A 23,868-nucleotide genomic window follows, 5' to 3' on the forward strand; every position below is an offset into this window, starting at 1 on the left:
TATCAGGATCATGAAAGATTTTCAAAGTGCCCAAGTCAATGAATACTTGCACAAACTTATCTGAGTGCACCCAACATGAGCATCGGTGGTTGCAGATCGAATTTCCATTACACTTCCTCCTTCCTAAAGAACCCCAGCGTGTTCATGAAACCATTCTTTTTCCATATGTTTCAGCAAAGTGGTTTTGTTTAGCCTAAGCTAAGCAGAGACCAACATTCCCCTGGTAACTGCTACTGGGCTAGGAACAGAGACAACAGACCTAGGTTGGTCTAATCAGACCTGAAGAGAAAATATAATCCAAGTGTGGGAGTTTTATGCGCTCCTCTTCCCCTACTGAATGAGAAAGTATTGTTACTGCCAGGCATCTTGAAACCATAGGAAAACCCAACAATACCATAGCAAACCCAGAAGAGCCAGGTGTTTGATGAGCCTGCTGAGCCAACAAATCAAGGAATTCATTGTCCATCCTTCCTCTGGCTTTAGTGACATAATTCTCAGTAGTTAACAATTAGGTTTTACTACCCTAATTTCACTATCAGGAAAAAAAAAACAGGCAGTGAAGTGGGGTTAAGTGACAGGCCCGTCATACAGCTAGAAAATGGCACTACCACAGCACCAGGCGGCAGAAACTTTCATCTCCTTTTCCAGGCCACAAACACTGCAGATGCAGGAAACTTTTACGTGGGTAGCACAATACTGATATTTCATTAGCACTCTTCTGTGAATATTGTGTTCATAGAGACTTGGTTTTGTAGATTTCTGGCTTCCTGTGATTATTTAAGACAGAATCTTCGTATAGCACTGTTGTCCTGGAAATCGCTAAGTAAACCAAGCTCTCCTCGAACTCAGAGATCCATCTGCCTCTGCCTCTTGAGTTCTGGGATTAAAAGCGTACACGGCCTGTGACTTTTTTATGATAAAATATAATTGACTTTTAGGAAAGAATAATCCTATGGTAAAATACAGGGTTTTTTTTTTTTAAGTCTTCATTGTAAATGTCCACCTTACGGAGGATAGTTCAAAAAAACTGTAAGGAAGGGGAGAAGAGTCGACTTCCCCATACTAATTTTCAGTAGAGAGTAAAGCCCCAGCCCCCTGGACACGCAAGATGTTCCCAAACTAGCCTCCCTGACATCCTCCAAAGCTGACCCTCCCCCACCCACAAGCCAGGTTCTGAAACCTGATCCTGCCAGGCAACCAAAGCCTTGAACGCAGAAAAGCTGGACCTAGCCTCATCCTACCCAAGACCTCAAAAGAGCATTAGCCAAGGGAGTGGGGAACATGGAGGTGTTTTAACATTTCAAAGTGTTTCATTCGTGAGAGAACTCAAAGGACCGACCCCACCCATCCAGGGTTTCAAGCCTCAGCCTCATAGGTGCCTGTACCAGGCGGTGGATGAACCGCCGAGCCAGGATTTAGTTAGCCCAGAGGTGGTCAAAGCCTCGGGATGAACTGTGTCTGGTCCCCAAAGAGACACCAAGGAAGCGAGAGAAGGACTCCCGGCGTCCGAGAGGACATGATGACCCGGCTCCTCGTTCTCACCTTGAACATGTCGCTGGCAGCCGCGGCTCCGGTAGGGTCACCCCTTCCTTGGCCCTGCCCACTACAGAAAGGGACCTACGGAAGCCCAGTTAGATCATGATTCCCTTGATCGCGAGCAGAGCGGCCCGTGGTGCACGAGATACTGCTGCCGCCAACTCAACCCGCCAAACGCTCAAGGTAACCACCACTAGGTGGCGCGTTGCATCGCTTAGCAACAGAGAAGCGCGGACGCGCGGGAGCCTGAGGAACCCAAACCCCGCCTTCCAATTGGTCCTGCCTCCTCGCCGAGTTGTTGCTAGGCGGCAAAAGGCAGCTGCTCTGCGTGGGCGGCACGCCGTAAGGAGGAGGGCGTTTCTTTGGCGCCTTGCCGCGCTGAGAAGGAGCTCTCGCCTCCACCGCTGGGCGCCTGGCTGCGCTGGACCGGAATCCTGTGAGCTGAGGCGGCCGGGCGGTGGCGCCCGATAGAACTGGGAAGGTTGCACCAGCCTCGAAGTGAGTAGCAGCGGATCGTCCGCGGGGCTTCGACTTACTTCATAAAAGGTTTTTTCCTTAAAGAATTTACGTGTGCTGAACGTTCGTTAAGTTTTACGTTTAAACTAAATGTACCACGTTATTTAATCGCGAAAAAGTGACCTTTTTTCTCTTTAAGGTACTAACTTGTAAGTCTGAGAATCAAATATTTGTTCCATTTAATACTTGTAGAAGTAAAATGGTAGTATTTAGCTATTCGCAAGAGAAACAAGCATTAACGCTGGTTTAAACGCATAATTTTATTTCTTCTACCGAAGTTGGTGGGCGTGATTCTCATGGCCGAGTGTCCAAGGCTGCGTAAACTCTAAAGCTAGGATCCAATTCCAGGTAGTCCGCCTTTGAAATCTCTGCGCTAGCCTCAGCGAACTCTAGCCCGTCCCGTAAGGACGGTGCATTTCGCATTTGGTTCTGTTTTTCTGCACTAACTCAACAGACAATGAAAGCCCCGTGGGCATCCTGGAGATTTGTTGAGTGAAAGGTCACTGTCCTCTTACCGAAAGGCTCCTAGGAGCACACCTGTCCTTTTTTTTTTTTCTTCTTGCTGCAAGGGAAAAGAAAAAGCGCTCTGGGGCAAAGCATTTCACTAAGAAGCTTTTGCCTTAGTGCTTGAGCTTTGACTTGGTCAAAGTTTAAGGTTTTTTTAAAAGCGGGACTTTGGGGCGTTAGCAAGTTTCAGGGAGAAGAAAACTCTAAGGCTCAGCGAGGACTAGACCAAATCCAAATGTTAAGGCGGCTTTTTTCCATCTCAACAGAACCGTGTGTTCCAAGCCATCCCCATCTCCAATCCCCAAGGAGAAATACTGAATAGACTGTGACGCCTCTGCATCAGTAAGGTAACATCTTAAAAGTTTGAAGCATAGCGGTACATTACACCCGGAGCTCTTAATGCAAGGGGTATGCGAACTAGGAAAAGCGGGAAATGACAACTTCACCTTCACTAAACTCTAGCTGAACTTTAGCATTTCTTTCAGGTACCGTGTAGGCAACAAGCCTCAGGATTAGCAGTGCTGGTGAGTGTCACCAATAGAAAGCAGAGATATTTTCATAGCATTTACAGTCACGGCAGCTAACTAAAAATATCACTTATGCTCATTACTACAAAAGTACAGTAGTTATTAGATTTTGATTTTATGCATAAAGAAGACACGAATTACTGCAGTTCCCTTTTAAAAGGTATTTTGAAGATATGACAATGAATTTGCGAGCCACATCGAAACTGGAATATACTTCAAACAGTAAAAAAAAGTTGCAGGTAGAATCAAATAATTTCATACATGACTGCTCACATCAACAAAGGGGCACTGAACCACAAAGAGGATCAGTAATTTGCTGAAAGTCTCATAAGTTTATAATAAAAACTGTGCAAAAATTTCTTCAGAAAAATGTGTACAAACCCTCCACTCCATTTCCACAGTCAGCAAAGGAGTGTTTGACTGAGAATGACTGTCCCTGAATTATTGCTCCAAAAAGTTTACTTCAAGAGCCAGGTGTTGTGGCGGACATCTGTAATCCCGACACATGGGACACTGGGACAGGAGGATCCGTTTAAGGTTGATGTCCGCTGCATAATGAATTTGAGGCTGGCCTCAGCTACATGAGACCCTGTATCACAAAAAGAAAAGTTCAGTTGTAGAGTGAAGAGGAGGTAAAAATAGGAGAAAGGGAGGCCACATAGGAGGTTACAAATAGAGCCACTGTCTCTCCAACATACCACAGGGTGTTTTTACTATGGAAAAAAAATACCAACTGGAAACAATACTAAACGCACAATGCTCTCTTTTTAAAGGGATTCGGAAATTGAAACAGCAAGTGTATGACATGAGTCTAGACCAAATGTAATAATGTGGGGATTATAACCTTAAAACTTAATGTATGTGTGTTCAGATTACTTCTTTGTAGGGAAAATGAAAAAGTCCTCAAATACAACAGGTACTGGTGCTCCAAAATCAGATAGTCAGCTCTCAGAAAAAATCCACAAGACACATTCGGCACGTGCTACAAAGATAAAGGCAAGAAAAGAGTAAGAAGTCATCTTTTTGCCTTTTGTCTTTTTTCCATGAGTAGACAAATTAAGAACTTACCCATTTTTATTTGTTTGTTTGTTTGTTTTTGTTTTCGTGTGTATATGTGTTTTTTTGTTTTGCTTTGCTTTGCTTTGCTTTGAAGACAGGGTTTCTCTGTGTAGCCCTGGCTGTCCTGGAACTCCTTCTATAAACCAGACTGACTGCAAACTCACAGCAATCCACCTGCCTCTGTGTCCTGAGTGCCAGGACTAAAGGTGTGCACCACCACACTGGCTAAACTTACCCAAGTTTACTCAGATAACTTTAAACATATCTTAATGTGTAAATTAAAATGTTGATTTTTTTTTAAAGATCACGTTTGACTTACATATTATACATTTAGAATTTTGTAATTTACAAAGCATGTTAACACATCTCCTTGACAATACTACAACCTTTTAAAGCAGTTTTCTCATTACATGTTAGAAGTGAGAAAGGACTACAGGAATGGCTTGGTGATTAAGAGCCACTTCCTGAGGACCCAAGTTCTGTTCCCACCACTCATATTAGGTGGCTCATAGTCCCCTGTAATTCCAGCTTTACAGAATCAAACCCCTCTGGCCTCTGTGAGAACCTGCGCTCATACACACACACCCATATGCTGACATACACATAATTAAAATACCTTTACATCTCTTTAAAAGTGAAGGAAAAGCAGCTAAGAAGAAGTTAAGCAACTTGCCGAAAGTTAAACCAGATAATGACATCAATTAGAATTCAAAAGGTTTCTTTCTGTAGTTTAGGGTATTTTGGGGGCTTGTTGTCTTTTTGTTTTGTTTTTGAGACAGAGGATCTCATTTTGTGTTCCAAACTGGCTTAGAACTCACAGTTTAGGCTGCCTCTGTTCTCAGGTGCTGGCATTAAAGGCACGCACCACCATGCTCCCCCCCCCTTCTTCCCGGTTTTTTGAGACAGGGTTTCTCTGTGTAGCCCTGGCTGTCCTGTACTCTCTCTGTAGACCAGGCTGGCCTCAAACTCACAGTGATCCACCTTCCTCTGCCTCCCGAGTGCTGGGGATTAAAGTCTTGCGCCACCATGCCTGGCCCTTTTCTATTTTTTAATGTGCATATTTGTGTATGCGTGTGACAACTCCGGGTGCCTGCCATCTTCAGGAATGGCATTCAACTCCTGTGAGACAAGCAAGCTCTCTCATTGGCCTGGAGTTTGCAAGTTAGGTTAGACTAACCAGCATGCTCCAGGCATCCTCCTGTCTCCACCTCCTCAGCACTGAGATTACAAGCACATGCCACCATGCCAGCATTTTTATATAGGCGCTAGGGATCAAACTCAGGTCCTCGTGCTTGCGTGACAAGCTCTTAACTGGGTTATTACCCCCTTTCCTTCTCTGGCCATTTCTTCTCTACATCCTGTATTTTTCCAGGCAGTGATGACATCTTTGCATACAGTCCCTGAAGAGGGAGAGCCCTGGAGGAGAGCCCTGTGAAATCACTTGGTGCTGGGATAGTATCTAAAGTAAAGTCTTTCTTTAACCTGCCTGGAATGAACCTGGCTTGAGCAAAGATGAAAAGGGGAAATTCTTCTCCTAGATCGTAGTCACAGCCCCTAGGAAAGAAAGGAGGTCTCTTGTGATTTCATCTATTCTACATTGCAGTTTCATCGCACTTGAATCAGTTGGGTGGAACCTTCAGTAGCTACACAGTCCCCTTTCTTCAACCCTTTCAACCCCCTAACACTAGATAAAAGTAAAAAAAAAGAAAAAGAAAAGAATAGAGATGAAAAGAAAGAGATCCCTGAATAAAGTCAGGAGTCCCAAAGGAGGTGATGTTATCTTTAGACAACTTTCTGCTGATTAGGAGTGCCTTAGAGCAAGTTTGATCTTTGCTGTCAGGATATCTATTTTCTTTTTCTTGTTTATTCTTTGTACACGGCTACTTAACAAACTGCAACCAATAAAAGCCAGTAACCCACACAACTCTCAGGGCCCTAGCATTTATAAACCCTCTGAAAAGTTCCCAGAATTCCAAATGACACACAATTTCAGACACTGTCTGCAGCTGGCAAAATCCTGCCCCTACCAGAGCGCAAAACAAATCATAGCTCCTGTGAAGGAGCCCCACACCTCCACACATGGGATTAAAACAAAACATATTCTTATAATATTCCCGTGTCTTTTTAAAGAAACGAACATTCCAGAATTCTCATTACAGTTAGGCAGTGCTTTTAGGAACTACTTATAATCCCAGCACTAAGGAACCCGAGGCAGGAAGATGTTGAGTCTGAGGTCAGCCTGAGCTACACACCAAGTTCCACAGTTCCCTGTCTAAAAAAAAAAATTTTTTTTAACCTGACTATAAAGGAATTATTGCATTGCTATGGTGTATGTGCATGTTCTTGCATGTGCATGCACATGGGTATATATGTGTGAAGGCCAGAGATCTTCCTCAATAGCTCTCTAGCTGCGTGGGAGGGTATGTACATTTGTGCACAGGTACACTCACCTGACATACACACATACAGATGGAAGTCAGAGGCAGATGCCTAGTGTCTTCCTCTATGGCTCTCTGCTTTATTTTTTGAAACAGGGTCTCTCACTGAATCTGGAGTGTACGATTTGAACTCTTAACAGTTGCTTTACTTGCCAGAAAGCAACTGAAACCCTCCTGTCTGCACCCACCCCGCCTAGTGCTGTGGTTACTTAAGGGGACCACAGCCCTCAACTTTTACATGGGTGTTCACACTTGCGCAGCAATTTCTTTACTAACTGAGCCATTTCCCCAGCCCTTTCACCTTATTTTCTGAGAGAGGATGTCTCACTGGCCTGGAATTCACTAACAAGGCTAGGCTGACTTGTCATGGAGCCTCAGGGACCCGCCTGCCTCCACTTCCCTAGTGCTGGGATTACATGTGTTCTCGGATCTTTTTATATGGGTTCAGGCTATTGAACTCAGGTTCCAATTCTTCACCCACAGAGCTATTTCAACAGCTGCCTGAATGTTTTTAGAAGGCAAACTTTTCTTCTCATACCTTCTATTTATTAACATTCTCTCTTTCTCCCTCCCTTCAACTTCTAACCTCCTTTCTCCCTTACCTCTCTTTCTTCCTCTCCTCACTCCCAGCCCCCTAGTCGTAGTAGGAATTAAACCCCAGGATCTCTGACTAAGGATATTCTTACTTAGTAGAGTTGTTACCTAATATATGCACAAAGTCTTTGGTTCAATTTCCATCACCATATAAAGCCAGAGATGACATAATCCCAGCAGGGCTAAGAAGTTAGAGGCAGGAGGATCAGAAGTTTCAAGTCATCCTCATCCACATATCCAGCTCTTCAAATCCAGGCCTGCTTACCGGAGACACTGTTTCAGAGATAACGCGGGGAGGGAGTAAGACACAGGCCGGGACTGAACCCTCAGGCCAAGCTCACTGTGTAGTCAGGCTGCTCTGGAGCTCCTGATCCTCCCGCCTCCATCTGCTAAGTGCTGGGATTGTAAGAAAGTGCCACCATGCCTGGCTTTATGTATGGGGCTTGATACAGTTTTAGGTGTTTAATTTTTTTAATCTCAAGGGAAATACTAATTATTCCATAGCCTCATTCTGATTAGAGCCTACAAGGGAATCATTCCACTTACTCCATCCTAATGTTCCTCATTAGTTCAGTCTCAGTAATGGGAAAATGTAAGATGCAAAAATTGAAAGCCTGGCGTGGTAGCGCACGCCTGTAATCCCAGCACTTGGGAGGCAGAGGCAGGCGAATCACTGTGAGTTGAAGGCCATCCTGGTCTACAAAGTGAGTCCAGAACAGCCAATAGAACACAGAAAAAAAAAATTTTAAAAACCCTGTCTTGAAAAACTAAAAAAAAATTTTTTAAATAAAAACAAAATAAAATTTTTAAAAATTGAAAGTTGTCTAAGATTTCAGGAAAATGAAAAGCACTTCATAAATAACCAACCAACCTCTCTTTTTCCTCCTAATATTAATAGAGACATTTCAGCAACAAAAATACAGAAAGCCTGGTTCATTTATGTGGACAAAACATTGTTTAAACTCCTAAAACATGCAGTTTGTGCAGCGGTATGTATTTTTCCCTCTGACAGATGTTATTCCATAGCTAGTTAAAAGACCTGATAATTAAAGATAGAACAAATAACCCTCTTTGACTTAGATATAATAATATTTATCTCTCTGACTTAGATATAACAATATTATTTAAAGTTCTTAAAATTGCTTCTTTTGTTAACATTAAATGGATTATTTCTGGTCCTTTATATTTTATTTTTAGATTTTTTTTTTTAATTTTATGTGTATGGATGTTTTGCCTTTGTGTGTATCTGCACACCATGACATGCAATGCCTGTGGAAACCACAAGAGGGCAATGGATTCCCCTGGGACTCATACCTGGGTCCTCTGAAGGATCAGCAACTGTTGAGCCATCACTCCAGCCCTCTGGGTGTTACTATTTTTCTGAAATGAACGCACTGTTGTGTTTCAGTTTTTGAATTTGTGTCCTTATTTGAAGATAGGAGACAGTGATCTTACAACAGCAACGAATTTCTGGATTAAGAACTGGAGGCATAGGCTGGAGAGAAGGCTCAGAAGTTAAGAGCACCGTCTGCTCTTCCTAAGGTCCTGAGTTCAATTCCCAGAAACCACATGGTAGCTCACGACCATCTGTAATGAGGTCCGGTGCCTTCCTGTGCTAGGCAGATGCACATGCGGGCAGAATACTGCATAGATAATAAATAAATCTTTTTTAAAAAAGAAGTGAAGGTGTATCTCAGTGGTAGAATGTGTATTCAACAGGGCCTGGGTTTAATCCTTAACAACACACACACACACACACACACACACACACACACACACACACACAGCCTGAATTTTAAAATACAGTTTTCTTTTTCTACTCAGCAGATGTAGTTCATTTTTTAAGAATTTATTTATTATGTACATGGGTGTGCCTGAGTGAGTTTATGTGCACCGTGTGTGTACAAGAGCTTGCAGAAGCCAGAAGAAAGCATAAGATCCCCAGGAACTGAAATCACAAGCAAGTGTGAGCCGCCACGTGGGTGCTGGGAACCAAACCAAGGTCTCTGTCAAAGCAGTACATGCTCTTAACCGCTGAGCCTCCCTCCAGCCCAGCATTTCCATTATCTCAGCCTTGGTTCATAAACGCAAGTAAATGTTTCTGTCTTCATGTAGGAAGCTTACAATAGTTTTGTTTTGTTTTGTTTTTTGAGACAAGGTTTCTCTGTGTAATAGCCCTGGCTGGCCTGGACTCTCTTTGTAGACCAGGCTGGCCTCAATTTCACAGTGATCCGTCTGCCTCTGCCTCCCGAGTGCTGGAATTAAAGGTGTGCGCCACCACTGCCCAGCTAAAGCTTGCAATATTAACACAATTCTGCAATAGAATAACAACCAAGATAGCTTGTTAGTAAAAAGGGCAAGTCAGAACAGTAGAAAGAATATAATCCTATTTGACTATCAACAATAAACAGATGCCTATCCTCCTGCACTGCCCGCTCCCCAAAAAATCCCTTTGGAAACTATTCTGCTATCAGAAATGTCACATTACAGGAATTTTAGCAGCCCTGAAAAATAAAGTCTAAGCATATGTATACTTCTTCACTATCTTACCCTCAGGCCTACTTGTATTATCATATAAAAACTCACTTTTAATTATCATGTTATTGCTTTCCTTATAATTTTAGGCTATTAGTAAATAAATGAAGTTAGTCGTTTTTGCATCTTTATTCCAATGCTTCAAATTAGTAATTCATATTAATAATATTTTATCTTATTAAAATCTCACCATTGTACATTTTATGGAATTGTCACAGGCATAAAATTGAATAGAGTCATTAAGGAAAAGAATGGGAGTTTTAGAGTCAAACAGATCTAAGTTTGAGACCTAACTTCCTCACTTATAAAAAAGAGAGTGATACTATTCTAATTGTGTTGTTAGGATTAAATGAAGTTTTATACATATACATGTATATGATATCACCATATTACATGATAAATAAAAGGTGCTTGAAAGCTAGTTGCAGAGTTTCAGGACAGCCAAAGCTACACTGAGAAGCCCTGTCTTGAAAATAAAAAGTTAGTTGCTTAGTGCCATAATTATCCCCATATTACCATAATACATTGAACATTAAACACTTGTTAAGTTTCTTATACAGTTCAGGTACTGTTTTAAATGCTAGGGACATAATAAAGAAGAAAGATGCTGACTGTGCCTTTATGGCACTTATAATATAGTTGGAGACACAGATAAGCTTATAGATAAATGCAATAGATTGTGGGAAGGTGTTCTCACAGAGAAAGAACAATGCCTGTGATCTCAAAAGGGATGAACACTCAAATTTGGAGACCCATTAAGTTAAAATAACAGACTCCAGGCTTCATAGATGATAAACACAAAGAATAGAAACCCACTTCTTCGGAACTCTGAAACAAGTGTACTCTTCATTTCACTGTGCTTCCATTCCTCTAGTCAGTAAGTGACATCTGAGCAGGGCACCACTTTCTGTTCACAGTGCCATCATTTATTTCAGGAATATTGTGTGGCACATGAACTACTGAAGAAAGTAAGCCCCATAGAGGCTGCACTTGTGAAAGATCCTAGCATGAAGTGTAAAGTCAGATTCAGGTAATATATCTCTGCTAATGTATTTCACAGGGGAGATAATAGAAATGATTTTTTAATCCTTATTATTTCTCAGGATAAAATTAAAAAGTAAATGTTTCCCTATTTACACTTGTTATGTAAAAAGGCTAACACATGACTCTAGCTATAGGAGACCATGAGGTCTCACCCTCATTGTGTCCATAAGTACGAGAATAGTTGTGACTTTCACCTGTGGATCCATTTCTTTGCTAGGTCTTTATATGTTCTTTTTATGCTCTGTATTTGGAAAACTGTATGAGCTGTGTTAAGTACATGAGGAAGAAACATTGGGGCCCCAGAGTTGATGCTGCACCACTAATTTTTTAATCTTTATTTCAGATTTGGTGGCGAAACATTTCCACCTTTCATCGTGTTTAAAATTTTTTTTAAAAATGATGGCCATGGTTACAAGTATTTCAGCGGGAAAGGTTTACTAAAGCCGTCAAGTAAGGTGATGTTTCATGATGTATGTTTTTATACTAATATTGCTTCTTAACATCTAGGTGATATCTAAATTGCATCCCAAGTATACAGTCTACATTATTTTGCCTTCAATCAGCCCATCAAACAGGTAACTTTTTTCTAAGCACCGTGTTTCAAAGTGTCTCCACTAAAATAAATTTAAAATTTATTACTTATATGAGGCTCTAGAAAAATATCTATCACTTTTCTTTGCGTTAAAATTTTTAAATTTTATGTTAGGTGCAATTTTATTTGTTTTAGTGGAATTTTGTTTTTCTTTTCATTTTGTAGTGTACCTAGAAAATATGTGCTCGACTTTGGTACTGAAAATATACTTTTAAGTTGAGTATGTTGGCACAATTTTGTAATCCCCGTACTGTGGCAGGATGCTTCATAGCTCAAAGCCAGCCTAAGCTGCATAGTAGAGCCATTTCTGAAAGAAAGAAGAGCCTGGGGTAGAGAACGTTCAAAATAGTTTTTTGGGTTTTGTTTCTTGTTTTTTGTTTTTTGTGGTTTTGGGGGGGGGGTTGACAGGAGTTCTCATGATATCGTTAAGTTTCAGGAATTATCACCATACTTGTGTCAGTATAGGGTAATTCCAGGGAGCATGTCAAAGTGCTACGTCTGTTTTTAACAGCAGTGGTTTTAATCTTTTGGCTCTTGCCCTGACTAAAATAGAATTTAAAATATGGTTATAGTCATTTTTAACCATTAATAGAGATCTTATTCTAGATTTGTAGTGTAACTTTGTGGTAGAAATTTTGCTAAGTATACATGCTATGTCGTACATTCAGTCCCAGGCAATGCAATAAATAAATAAACAAACAAACAAATAAACAAACAAACCTTTGAGAAATACGTTACACAAAAAGCACGGCCTATCTAAAATCATGAGTTGGTTCTGGAAAGAAGACTGCACAGCCTGGCAACTTCTGACTTGATCCGGCAAGTGCAGGATTGAGTCTGAAGATTATTAGAAAAGTAACAGAGGCTACTTTGCTTTTTGTTTTTATTTTTTAAAGATGTATTTATTATGTATACAATGTCCTGCCTGCATGTGTGTTTGCACCCCAAAAGAGGGCACCAGATCTCATTACAGATTATTAGGAGCCACTATGTGGTGGCTGGGAATTGAACTCAGGGCCTCTGGAAGAGCAGCCAGTGCTCTTAACCTCTGAGCCATCTTGCCAGCCCTGCTTTTTGTTTTTAAATAATTCTAGGAAATATCAACTCCGTTTCAAAAATGTAGCAAATGTACTACAAGTTCTCACTAGGCAATATGGTATGAGGTTTCAAAAACATTAATATATATCTATTATAAAATTGGAATCTGATGAATAAATATATATTGGTTTATTGGAACAGTTTCCCTGTCTGTCCTAGAACTTGCTCTTTAGACCAGGCTGGCCTCCAACAAAGAGGTCCACCTGCTTCTGCCTCCTGAGTGCTGGGATTAAGAGTGTGGGCCACCATGCCCAGCTTAAGAAGTATATTTTCATCTTACTCTTGAGGGATAAATTCGTATCGTGCTCATCTTCAGAATAAGCTGAGGTTCTATAAAATACCATCTATTTTTCTATTCTAATATTATATAATCAGACTTTCCCAGGAACTGAAATTCTCCTGGGTCAGTCCCACCATCCCTGATGTGCTCTGGCTTTAAGAAAATGAGAACCTCAGAAGGAAGATATCACTGGAAAACACCTATTTATATATTACAACTCATTAGAATGTTAAATAATAACCTCATTAATTTTTGTTCATTTGTGACATAACTGTTAGAGGGGGGAGAAAATAGCCCAGTGATATAAAAAAGAAAATGTGACTTCCCTTTTCTCCAACATCCTGAAAGCTTCATCATATGTCTTGCTGTGTCTCCATCAGCCACCTGTCTTGAGAACCTGCTAACAGACAGGAGGAAGACAACTGGGTCTTAGGAAATCCCTGAACACCTCAGGAAACCCGACAAGCCTCCAAAATGATGGGTCAAAGGGCAGATTCTTCCTCGGAGACTTCATCTGACAAAACCATGGAAGATCAGAAACGTCCTCCACCAGAAGAGATTCCCAGGATAAAATGCAAAGACTGTGGGGCCTTTGGACACACTGTAAGAAGCAGGAAGTGCCCTATGAAGTCTTGGGATGGAGCCAAGGCACCACAATTCTTAAACATAAAGAAAGAAAAGGAGAACCGGGACCCACGAAAGCCACAGAACCCCCAGAGCCCTGAGACAGTGAATGAGACAGAGAAAGAGAGAGAAGAGCGAGAAAGAAAAGAGCAGCGGAGGAAGGCTCTCTTGCTCAAATTTCCCAAGAAACCCCAAGAGCCGAAGCCACACAGATGGAAGGATACAACACATTCTGGTGACTATCTGAGGCGTCCCAGCAGACCAAGATTCATCCATATACGTAAGAAATCATCCCTGATTAGTCCACCATCAGACAAGACATCTGATGGGCAACCAGACCCTACTACTATCATACCTTTTGAGGAAGATCAACCTGAGACCTTGGATGTCACTAGCGTGTCAAAACCAGCCTTTGGGCACAGTGATATGGACCAAACTTTCAGTGAGAATCCAACAGACCAAAGCACAGAGGATTGCTTCCATCAAATTCCCCAGGCTACCTTCAGTGTGCAGGAAATGGGCCACATGTTTAACACTCAGTCACCAGCCCAACATTCTGATGAAGATAAATGCTGCCAGCTGTATCCTGCTACACATACAGATGACCAGAATGCTGAACTCAGCTTCAAGGTAACCAAGGAGAGAAGTTTCCAGGTCCGCAGCCAGATTACCCCAAAGTGTCCAAAGAAATGGCGACTAAGCCCCTACCAAGTACCCCAGAAGAGCACTGAAAAGCCTATGCTGCAGGCTTTCTGTGCTGTTCCACATTCAAGTACAAGTAGAGTTGAACCAAAAGAGCTTCCTCAAGGCACCAGCGTTGAACAACAGCCTCCATACAACAGAGCTCTCCCGCATTTTGCCCAGCCTCACGCTGAATCCCATCATCCATTGTCCAGCCACGTTCCAGTCCAATCCCTCCGAATGGTCTTCACTAAATTGGGAAATGATTTCTGGAGCTCCAGGATCTTGGAAACTTCTTCATCCCATCTTCATGAGAAGGAGACATCTCCTGAGAATAACGCCTTGAAGCAGCCTGACCTTGAAGCAGGGAGACCGTACCCCTGGGTCCCACTGCGTATCTTCATAAGGAAACGTCCAACCTCCTCCTTTGAGGAGAGTAAATGAGAAGGAGACCACATGAAAAGAGAAACTGTCTCCAGCCTCAGAGGGACTTGTGGAAGACTGTTTGATAGCAGAGAAGAGAGCAGAGGAAGCTGACTGAACCAGTTGATTCTGGTCCTTGGGACAGTGAAGCATATGAACTGGCAAGGAATCAGCAACAGACACAGACATTTACTGTTCAGATCACATAAACTGCATTTCAGATGGAGCTTACCAAAGTGAAAGGTTAAGGAGATTCACATGACGTCTCTAAGAACTAGAGTTGGGATGTACATGTGTTTATTCGCACATAAGTAGAAAACCAGAATGATCCTTTTTGGCATACAAATACCTATATTAGTAGGAAGTCTGAATGATCTCTGGGACCCACATCTTCATCCTGACCTTGGAAGGGAGCTACTGTGGATGAAAACCATCACAAAGAACATTCTTTCATACTTACAGATGTTGTAAATGTTTTAAAAATGTTTTAGTGTTAATATAAGTTCTAGAAACCATACCAAAGAAAAAAGAATATTTACTATTTTGCCTTTCCCTAATATGCTGCAGCTGTCACTCTCATGGAGTAATCAGCCCCAATGGTTTGTTATGGTGCCTTCAGTTTCCCCATGGAATGAGATTTTATAATTCTGTTTGTTCTTCCTATTAAGATGTTATCGTACTGTTCAGCCTGACTTTTTCAGTGGACACTATAGCGGTCTTTAATGAACAGAACATACCCAACCTGGAGAGAACAGTTTGGACTGCTCTCGTCCCTTTCATTCCTTTCAAAACAAGCTTGACTGATATGTAAATTCATAGTCCAAAGAAAACTTGCAATGTTGGGATTTTTCTTGTTCTGAGTTTATATTTTTGCTCTTTGAATAAAAGTTTGAATAAAAGTTTCTTTAGCAAACTTCTCTGTTTATTTCTTTTTTGTTTTGGTCTTAGTTTTGTTTGTTTGTTTCTTGCTTGTTTGTTTGAGACAGGATCGCGCTATGCAGTTTTGACTGTCCTGGGATTCACAGGCTGGCCTTGAACTCCCAGCGATCTGCCCGCCTTTCCCTCTGGGACTCTGGGATTAAAGTGGCTCTTCCTTCATGAGCTTCTGATTGCCTCCACCTCCAGAGTGCTAGGATTACAGGTGAGCTGACATACCCGAGTTATGCAGTGCTGGGGTTACAGGTGAGCTGACATACCCGAGTTATGCAGTGCTGGGAATCAAACGCAGGGTTTCATTATAAGGTAAGCACTATACCAACTGAGCTACACCCCTAGCCCTAAGTCCATTTATTTCTTCTATTATGTACATGTATGTTCTGCCTGCATGTATGTCAGTGCACCATATACGTGTCTGGTGCCAGAGGAGGGTGTCAGATTCTCTAGAACTAGAATTAGAAATGGTTGTGAGCCACTGTGTAAGTGCTGGGAATCGAACTCATACGCTCTGTGAGCGAAACCAGTGCTCTTAACTGCTAAGCCATCTTTCGAGCCCCTCATTTGTTTCTTTATATAAGTGAGTCAGTTTTAGTTTGTTCAGATATTTAAGTTCACTTATCTTTGAAAATACCTTTAGCATTGTTATGTGTATGGATGTTTTTGCCTACATGGCTGTGCACCACATACATGCCTGGTGCTTCAGGAGGCCAGAAGAGGGCATGGATTTCCTGGAACTGGAGTTGCAGACAATCGTTAGTTGCCAGGTTGGTGATGGGAATTGACCCAGGTCCCATGGAGGAGCAGCCAGTGCTTATAACTGCTGAGCCATCTCTCGAGCCCCTCTAATTTCATTTATAAAGGAGAAATTTAACACATTTTTGCTCCACCGATCCCCTCCATATTTCCATTTCTTGTTGCATTTCCATATCATTTTCCAAAACAAATGAAAGGGGAGGGAAATAAGGAAAGTTAGACAATTTACACTACCCAATTTCCAGACTTATAAAGCTATAGTAATTAAGACAGTATAACAGAGTTGGGCATAGTGGCACAGAGGCAACTGGATCACTTTGAGTTCAAGAACAGCCTCGTCTACAAAGCCAAGGCTACACAGAGAAACCCTGTCTTGAAGAGGAAAAAAAGATAGTATAATGGTGGCATAAAGACAGGCAGAGATTCCACCAAGAAAAACTAGAAACACATCTGTATATAATCAATATTTTCTCCAAAGGTGCCAAGACAGTGGTTCCTATTACCTCACCCTTCAATATATTTCCTCATGTTGTGGTGACTCCAAACCATAAAATTGTTTTCATTGCCACTTCATAACTGTAATTTTGCTACTGTTATGAATTGTAGTGTTCCGGTGGTCTTGGGCAACCCCTGTGAAAGGGCAATCGATCCCTCCCCAAAGAGGTTGTAACCCACAAGTTGAGAACCATTGTTTTAGTACAATAGAATAATGGTGTGTGTGTGTGTGTGTGTGTGTGTGTGTGTGTGTGTGTGTGTGTGTGTGTGTTCACGCGCGCACGCGTTCATTTCATTTCCTGTTTAACGATCTATTTTATCAGCATTGGTCATTTAAAAGACAGTTGTCATTATTGTTGGTCCATCTGAGAATTTACTAAAGCCCTTTTACCCAAAGCATCTGCAGCCCTACACTCCAGCGTCCACTGCAACATTCAAAAATGCAGAACCTAGAGCCTGGAGAGATGGCTGAGTAATCAAAAGTGTGCACCATCCTTGCAGAGGATTGCTTCTCAGCACCCTAGCAGATGGCTCACAGCTTCAGGGGATCTTGTCCTCTCTGGCTTCCTGGGACACCTACCTGCATGTGCACACATGCACACACAACTTAAAGAATAAAAAAGAAATACAGAAGCCTTGGTCCTACATCAGACCCCTGGCCCAGCATCCACATGTTAACAAGTCCCTCAGGTAATCCTTGACACTATAACGTTGGTAAGGACTTTCCTAAAAGAGCCTCCTATTCCATGGTCTGGAGCACCAGTAGGTAACTGACATCTTTTTTTGTTCATGTCATACAGTAATGTACCTACATGATAATGATGTTTAAGGGAAGCACACCTCGCATAATAGTGTGAAAGCCCACTTACAGGCTACAAAAGGATCCTATAGATCCGACTGACAAACTTAACTGTTAAGATCCAGCAACTGTTATTTTATATTTTTTCAAAAATCCCTAACCTTTTAAACTTTATCCATACTTTTTTTTAAAAATTAACAATAGCCACCCTTTTTGCTTGGTTATTCCCTCTCACTCTTGGTCTCCCTCCCTCTCTCCCCATCGCCCCCCCCCAGGGCTCTTTCCCCCACTATGTCTCATATATACCAGGCTAGCCTCGAACCCATTATGCAGTTGATGTTGACCTTCTGCTTCTCCGGCTTCCACTTCCCTATGCTACTGCTACAGGTGTAGACCACCATATTTGATTTTTACAGGAAGTTCTGAGGATCAAACCCAGGACCTCATGCACGCTAGGTAAGCACTCTGCCAACCTTGCTATATTGTCAGCCTTACTTGATCACTATGGGATGGGGAAGTGCAAAAGCTGGAGGCTGAATGTCCTCATTCGTTTTCTATTTTGATTTTTGAAACAAGATCTCTCATTGAACCTGGGGCTCACCAATTTAGTTAATCTGGTTATCCAGTTCTATTTAGGGATCTGCCCAGCTCTGTCTCACAGTGCTGGGGTTTCAGATGTATGCCATAATGCCCAGTTTTTCCATGGGTACTAATGGTCAGAACTCAAGTTCTCATCTTACCTAAGCCATCTCTCTACTCCCTCTGGCCCTACTTGATCCAGTTCTATCAACTGTAATCTCAAGTGCATTATTTCACTTAATTCCCATAAAACTATTCTGTTTATTTTGCTAACTTATCTTTATGTTTAAGAAATTAATGTGAAAATTGAAAGGAGACTAATGGGGAAGTGGAAGGGGATCATTGGGAGTAGAAGGAAAAATACATGTATAAAAACTCCATAATACCTAATAATGAAAAATAAAGTCACATTCAAAAACAAAGTTTTAAGTAACTTGCTTAAAACCTCACAACTAGAGAGTGAAGGGCCTGAGGCCAAAGTCCATGCTCTTAACCACTCCTGGCTCAGGGACGATGCCGATGCTGTACGTGTTCTCTCACACAGCCCTCCCTCTGTTCCCTCTGGTGAGAAATACAGTCCCCACTCTGTGAAAAAGCAAGACTTTGAGGAGACTTGGAGGCACATAACCGAGATTTGAATGCTTATCTGTTTCTACCATACTGCATACATTTCAAGATGAAGCAATCCCAGCAGTTCTTGCGCTTTTGTTTATTCTGCATCTGCATATAACGAATTATTCCAACCCAAACACAAGGATATACCACTTATCTTTACTTCCATAAGTGGGAATTTCCAGCAAGAATGAATGCTGATTATGTGTAACACATGTCTGACAAAGAACATCTCGACTACCGGGCAGTGCGCTCCCCCACCCCCAAATACCTCTGTGTTTGTTTGAGTAAAAAAATGTTCCCAGTAAGCTTACATATCTGAACACTTGGTCCCTGTTTTGAGGTTGCTATTGAAGATGTGATCTCTTAACTTCCTGCTCTGGCCACCTGCTGCCATGTCTCCCCTTCTATTACCTTCTGGAGCTGTAGGCCAAAACTAACTCTTCTGTAAGTCGCTTATGGTCATGGTATTTTTCACAGCAATGGAAAAGTTTCTAACACACCCTCTCAAAAGTAGGCAGAGAGCCGGGTGGTGGTGGCGCACGCCTTTAATCCCAGCACTCGGGAGGCAGAGGCAGGTAGATTGCTGTGAGGACGAGGCCAGCCTGGTGTACAAAGTGAGTCCAGGACAGCCAAAGCTTCACAGAGAAACCCTGTCTCGAAAAACTAAATAAATAAATAAAAAAAAATAAAACAAAATAAAGTAGACAGAGAGCTTGTCCTATGCTTCTAGGCATGTTTTTCTTTGGTCATAGGACTAAAGTAGACCCAATATAACTGAAGCAATGTATGAATAGGACTGGGTCTTGTAGAGATCAGTGGTAGTGGCTAAATGGCGCATTGGGAGGGAGGAACTGATAATAAACGCCTTTTCTAGGTAATTTGAGCTAAAGTAAAATATAATTATTTCTAAAGAAATCCCTAAAGCAGAAACTACATGGATTTATACCTGTTCAATGTACAATGACTTTTTACCTTTAGTGTGGTGGAACTGGTTTTAAAAACCCACATGACACTGTAATAAAGTATAATCAAGAGATGTACCATTGTCTTTTCTTCAGGTACATAATGTGCAAAGAAATTGGTGAAATGAAAAGCAAAAATAATCCACCCACGGGAATGTTCCCATTTTCATTAAACTAGTCACATCACTGCATTAAGAATAAAATATGACCACTGTAATCTTTTCTTCCCAACTTATTTTCTATATACATCAATTAAGCTTTGGAATTCAAAATTTAAAAGGACTATTCTGGATAATAAATACGGGAATTAGAGAAGAAAATATGTGAAGTCAAGCTATTGTGTTTTAAATAAAAAGGATAAAAGGGGTTTTTATCCTGCCTGAGTAATTTATTATGGCCTCCTCAGTGTTAACAGAGTTTTCACACTTTCACAAATAGCATATTCTGTTATACGCAGGGGAAAATTTGATCTGGAATGGAAAAAAGATTTGAATTTTCTTCTTTGCCAGCCTCCCTCCACATAAGCAGACCCTTTGTGGCCAGAAGCATGGATACATATTATAAATAGGTGTTAGAAGATTCAGCACATATTTTGGGAGTGCTTAAGTCTCTCTAAGGATGTATAGCTATCATCAGAAAGATTGATATATGTGGGAAGATTCACTGTGTCTAGGGCCAAGACAAAGAATTTGAGCCTCTGTTTTCTGTGATTTTTCTCTCCTGGACTCTCAGACACTTTCTTTGAGTGTAAACTGTTGACCATTTAGAAAGAAGGAAATTTTCTTTCTTTGCTTTTCTCATCATTCTCTGAGAATGATGTCTAAAGGAAAGGAGAGGTGTAAGCAACTTGACACATGCACATTTCCATTTGGAAACAATGAGTTAACAAACAGAAATGAGTGTCAGTTCCGGAAACACATGGGATTCTAGATCCTAGGGCACCCTCTTTAAGCACGAGGTTAAGTTTTCTTTTCACTAACAGCAATAATGTTCGTTTGCTTTCATTTAAATAAAAAGAACACTTTTAAAAAGGAAAAAATCGTGGAGCCAAAGAGATGGCTCAGCAGTTGAGAGCACTGACAGCTCTTCCAGAGGACCCAGATTCAATTCCAGGCACCCAGATGGCAGCTCACAAGCGTCTAGAACTCCAGTTCCAGGGGACCTGACACCATCACACAGCCATACCTACAGGCAAAACACCAATAAACATAAAATATAAAGAAATTATTTACAAAACCTTTAAAACTATTGGCCAGCCTGGAGAGAAATCATAACAGTTAAGAGCACATACTGTTCCCATGTAGAACATTAGTTTGGGTCCCAGCACCCACATCAGGCAGCTTACATTTGACTGTAACCCCAACTCCAAGAGCTCTGACACTCTATTCTTACCTCCCTGGGCACAATATTCATATCCACAAATTCACATACATATACACATAATCAAATATAAAAATAAAATCTTTTTTTAAGATTTGAAAACAATTATTATATTATACTGGTATATTGCCTGCATGTATGCCTGTGCCCCACATGTGTGCAGTTGCCACAGAGGCCAGAAGTAGGAATCAGATTTCTCTAGAACTGGAATAACAGATGGCTGTGAACTGTCGTGTGAAAGCTCTGGATGAGCAGCAAGTGGTCTTCATCGCTGAACCATCATCTCTCCAGTCCAAAATTCAAACCTTTAAAAAAATGATGGTCCCTTGAAGACTGTAGACTCAACTATACCTGTAGTTATATTTTAAAACTCTGCATCAGTAGCTATGGGAACAAATACCAAATGATTTTAAAATCCCTATAAAAGCCAGACATGGAAGTCCATGCCTGTAATCACAGCCCTTGGGAGGTACAGGCAAGAAGATAAGAAGTTTAAGTTCGTCCTTGACTACACAGCAAGCTCAAGGCAAGCTTGCGTTACATGAAAGCCTGTCTCAAAACAAATCCCTATATAGCTGGGCACAGTGGCTTATGCCTGTAGCCCCAGCATTTTGGGCGCTAAGGCATGAGGCTTACTACTAAGTTTCTGGCCAACCTGGGCTACAGAGTGAGACCTTATTTTAACTCCTTCCCCACCCCTAAAAAATAGCTATATAATTTCTTTTTTGTAAATAACAAGATTGTAAAAGACAGGAACAATTTTTGCTATATTTGTCAGAAAATAGATAAAATATGTGCCAATGATTAAAAGTATATTATTTTGAAAATCTACTTTCTTTGTAGGCAGTGGCTGATGCTTATAAGATAATGGGGGAAAGGAAATTTTATCAACAAATTATGGAAGATGAGCATATTTTCCAGAAGTTCAAAGTAGCCGATCGTATGGATGTTGTCACAGTGCAAGATTATATGCAAGTAAGAAATTTATATATAGATATTGAAAAAATCAAACAAAAAAGCTTTCCTGATCCTATCCTCCAACAAGAAAGAATCATACCTTTTAAATTTTGTGGTAAAACACATACAACATAATATTTAACATTTGGTGGGCTAGAGAGATGACTCAGAGTAAGAGAGTGCTTTCTGTGCTTCCAGAAGACCTGAGTTCAGTTCCCAGAACTTACACCTGTCACAATAGCCTCAGATGATCCAACACCCTCTTCTGGCCTGTGAGGGTACAGCACACACACACACACACACACACACACACACACACACACACACACACACACACGGATGATGGGGAGAGAGATAATAAAAATTAAAATATTTTTTAAAATAAAGACAGAAAAACTTACCAATTTAAGACTGGCATGATGGCCTAGCCGGTAAAAGAGCTTTATACCAAGCATGAAATCCTGAGTTTGATCCCCGGACCCACATGGCAGAAGGGAAGAAAACCAATTGCACAAAGATGTCTTCTGACTTCTGACTTCACACAAATGCTCTCCTCATGTACACACACACACACACACACACACACACACACACACACACACACACACACGTAGTTTTAAGCTAATAAGTGAAGAGCTAACTCTGGTTTCAGAATACAGAAAGAATTAGAAAGCAATGAGAATTCTGTTCAAAGATTCTTGATACACCAGGAGAAATGGTGGTTTGCTCAGTTTAAGGCTGTATGTCTACAGATGCAAGATACAGAGTAAGGGCAGTGGCCCTGGGTGACAGACAAGGAGAGAAGCTGAAGGAATTTGTCTGGCATGACTCCTGAATTTCTGATTTGCATAGCTATACCAAGCAATACTGAACTGGGTCACTGAAGCTCCATACCCAAATAAGAATACTAGTAATAAATCCTTCTGTAACACTCACTCCCATTTATTCTCCTAACAGTCCTCAGAGGCAGTCAATGAAGAAATCAAAGTTGCCAATATTCTGATTCCTAATGTAATAATAACATGTGACCTCAGCTTCTTCATTCGGGCACCTCTCTTGACATAGGAAGTTAGTACAGAGCCTTAGAGCCTCTTGATTGTGTTTTCTTAGGGACTTAGCCTATGAGACTAGGGAATTAGATCAAAAAATAAAGCTGGGAATGCCATCTATCTTTGCTAAGGACATGAGTCACCAACTCATAGGCTGTGAATATGTCAAAGACTGGGGTCAAAGAGAGATGAGATTATTTGTGGAAATCAATGGCATTTTAAAAGATCTTCACAGGTATATCACACTTTCATCGCAAATGCTGTGGTGCTCTTTATGGATGAGAAAAATGAAGCTTTAACGAGGTCCAAAAACTCACCCAAGGTTACTCAGTGAATGAGTGAGTGGCAGAGTAGATCATTGACAGGTCTGAGATGTTTACTGACTGTACTACTCCACTCCTGGGAAATAAAGTAGACAGACTGTCTCAGGCAGGGTTTTATTGCTTCGATGAAAGCAATGAAGCAAGTTGGGGAGGAAAAGGTTTATTTGGCTTATATTTCCAGATCACACTCTTATCACTGGAGGAAGTCAGGACAGGAACTCAAGCAGGGTAGGAGCCTGGAAGTAGGAGCTGATGCAGAGGCCATGGAGGGTGTTGCTTACTGGCTTACTCCCCATGGCTTGCTCAGCCTTTCTTATAGACCCCAGGACCACCAGCCCAGGGATGGCCCCGCCCACGGTGGCCTGGCCCCTCCCCCACTAATTACTAAGTGAGAAAACGCCTTACAGCCCGATCTCCTAGCAGCATCTCCTCAACTGCTGCTCCTTTCTCTGATGGCGCTCGCTTGTATCAAGTTGACATACAAAGCCAGTCAGTCCACAGGGAGTGTGAGACTAAAAGAGCGAGTGATAGGAGCTGAAACGATAGAAAGCACATTTCACATTTTT

General features: G+C 41.4%; 2 protein-coding genes across 8 annotated transcripts in view; one reads left to right on the plus strand and one right to left on the minus strand.

Annotated features, from left to right (window-relative positions):
* Positions 1-1,697, minus strand: part of APOO (apolipoprotein O) — a 49,115-nt gene extending 47,418 nt beyond the window's left edge. The window contains exon 1 of one of the 2 annotated variants that reach the window (XM_084789360.1): positions 1,543-1,697. In XM_084789360.1, coding sequence (XP_084645486.1) covers positions 1,543-1,551 — 9 coding nt within the window. In that variant the 5' untranslated portion in view covers positions 1,552-1,697. The remainder of the gene's footprint in view (positions 1-1,542) is intronic. The other variant, XM_084789361.1, reaches the window with a different exon arrangement.
* Positions 1,698-1,813: 116 nt separating this feature from the next.
* Positions 1,814-23,868, plus strand: part of LOC311601686 (uncharacterized protein CXorf58 homolog) — a gene marked incomplete at its 3' end in the record, with an annotated part of 30,644 nt that continues 8,589 nt past the window's right edge. Inside the window, exons 1-7 of one of the 6 annotated variants that reach the window (XM_084789358.1) lie at positions 1,814-2,082; positions 2,826-2,906; positions 3,958-4,093; positions 8,076-8,166; positions 10,648-10,742; positions 11,100-11,211; positions 21,817-21,948. In XM_084789358.1, coding sequence (XP_084645484.1) covers positions 3,978-4,093; positions 8,076-8,166; positions 10,648-10,742; positions 11,100-11,211; positions 21,817-21,948 — 546 coding nt within the window. In that variant the 5' untranslated portion in view covers positions 1,814-2,082; positions 2,826-2,906; positions 3,958-3,977. Of the gene's footprint in view, positions 2,083-2,825; positions 2,907-3,957; positions 4,094-8,073; positions 8,167-10,646; positions 10,743-11,099; positions 11,212-11,263; positions 11,332-13,106; positions 15,310-21,816; positions 21,949-23,868 lie in introns of those variants that run through there. The other 5 variants (XM_084789359.1, XM_084789354.1, XM_084789355.1 and 2 more) reach the window with 5 other exon arrangements.

This window comes from Acomys minous, assembly GCF_964271855.1.
Source record: "Acomys minous genome assembly, chromosome: 7".
Taxonomy (NCBI): Eukaryota; Metazoa; Chordata; class Mammalia; order Rodentia; family Muridae; genus Acomys; species Acomys minous.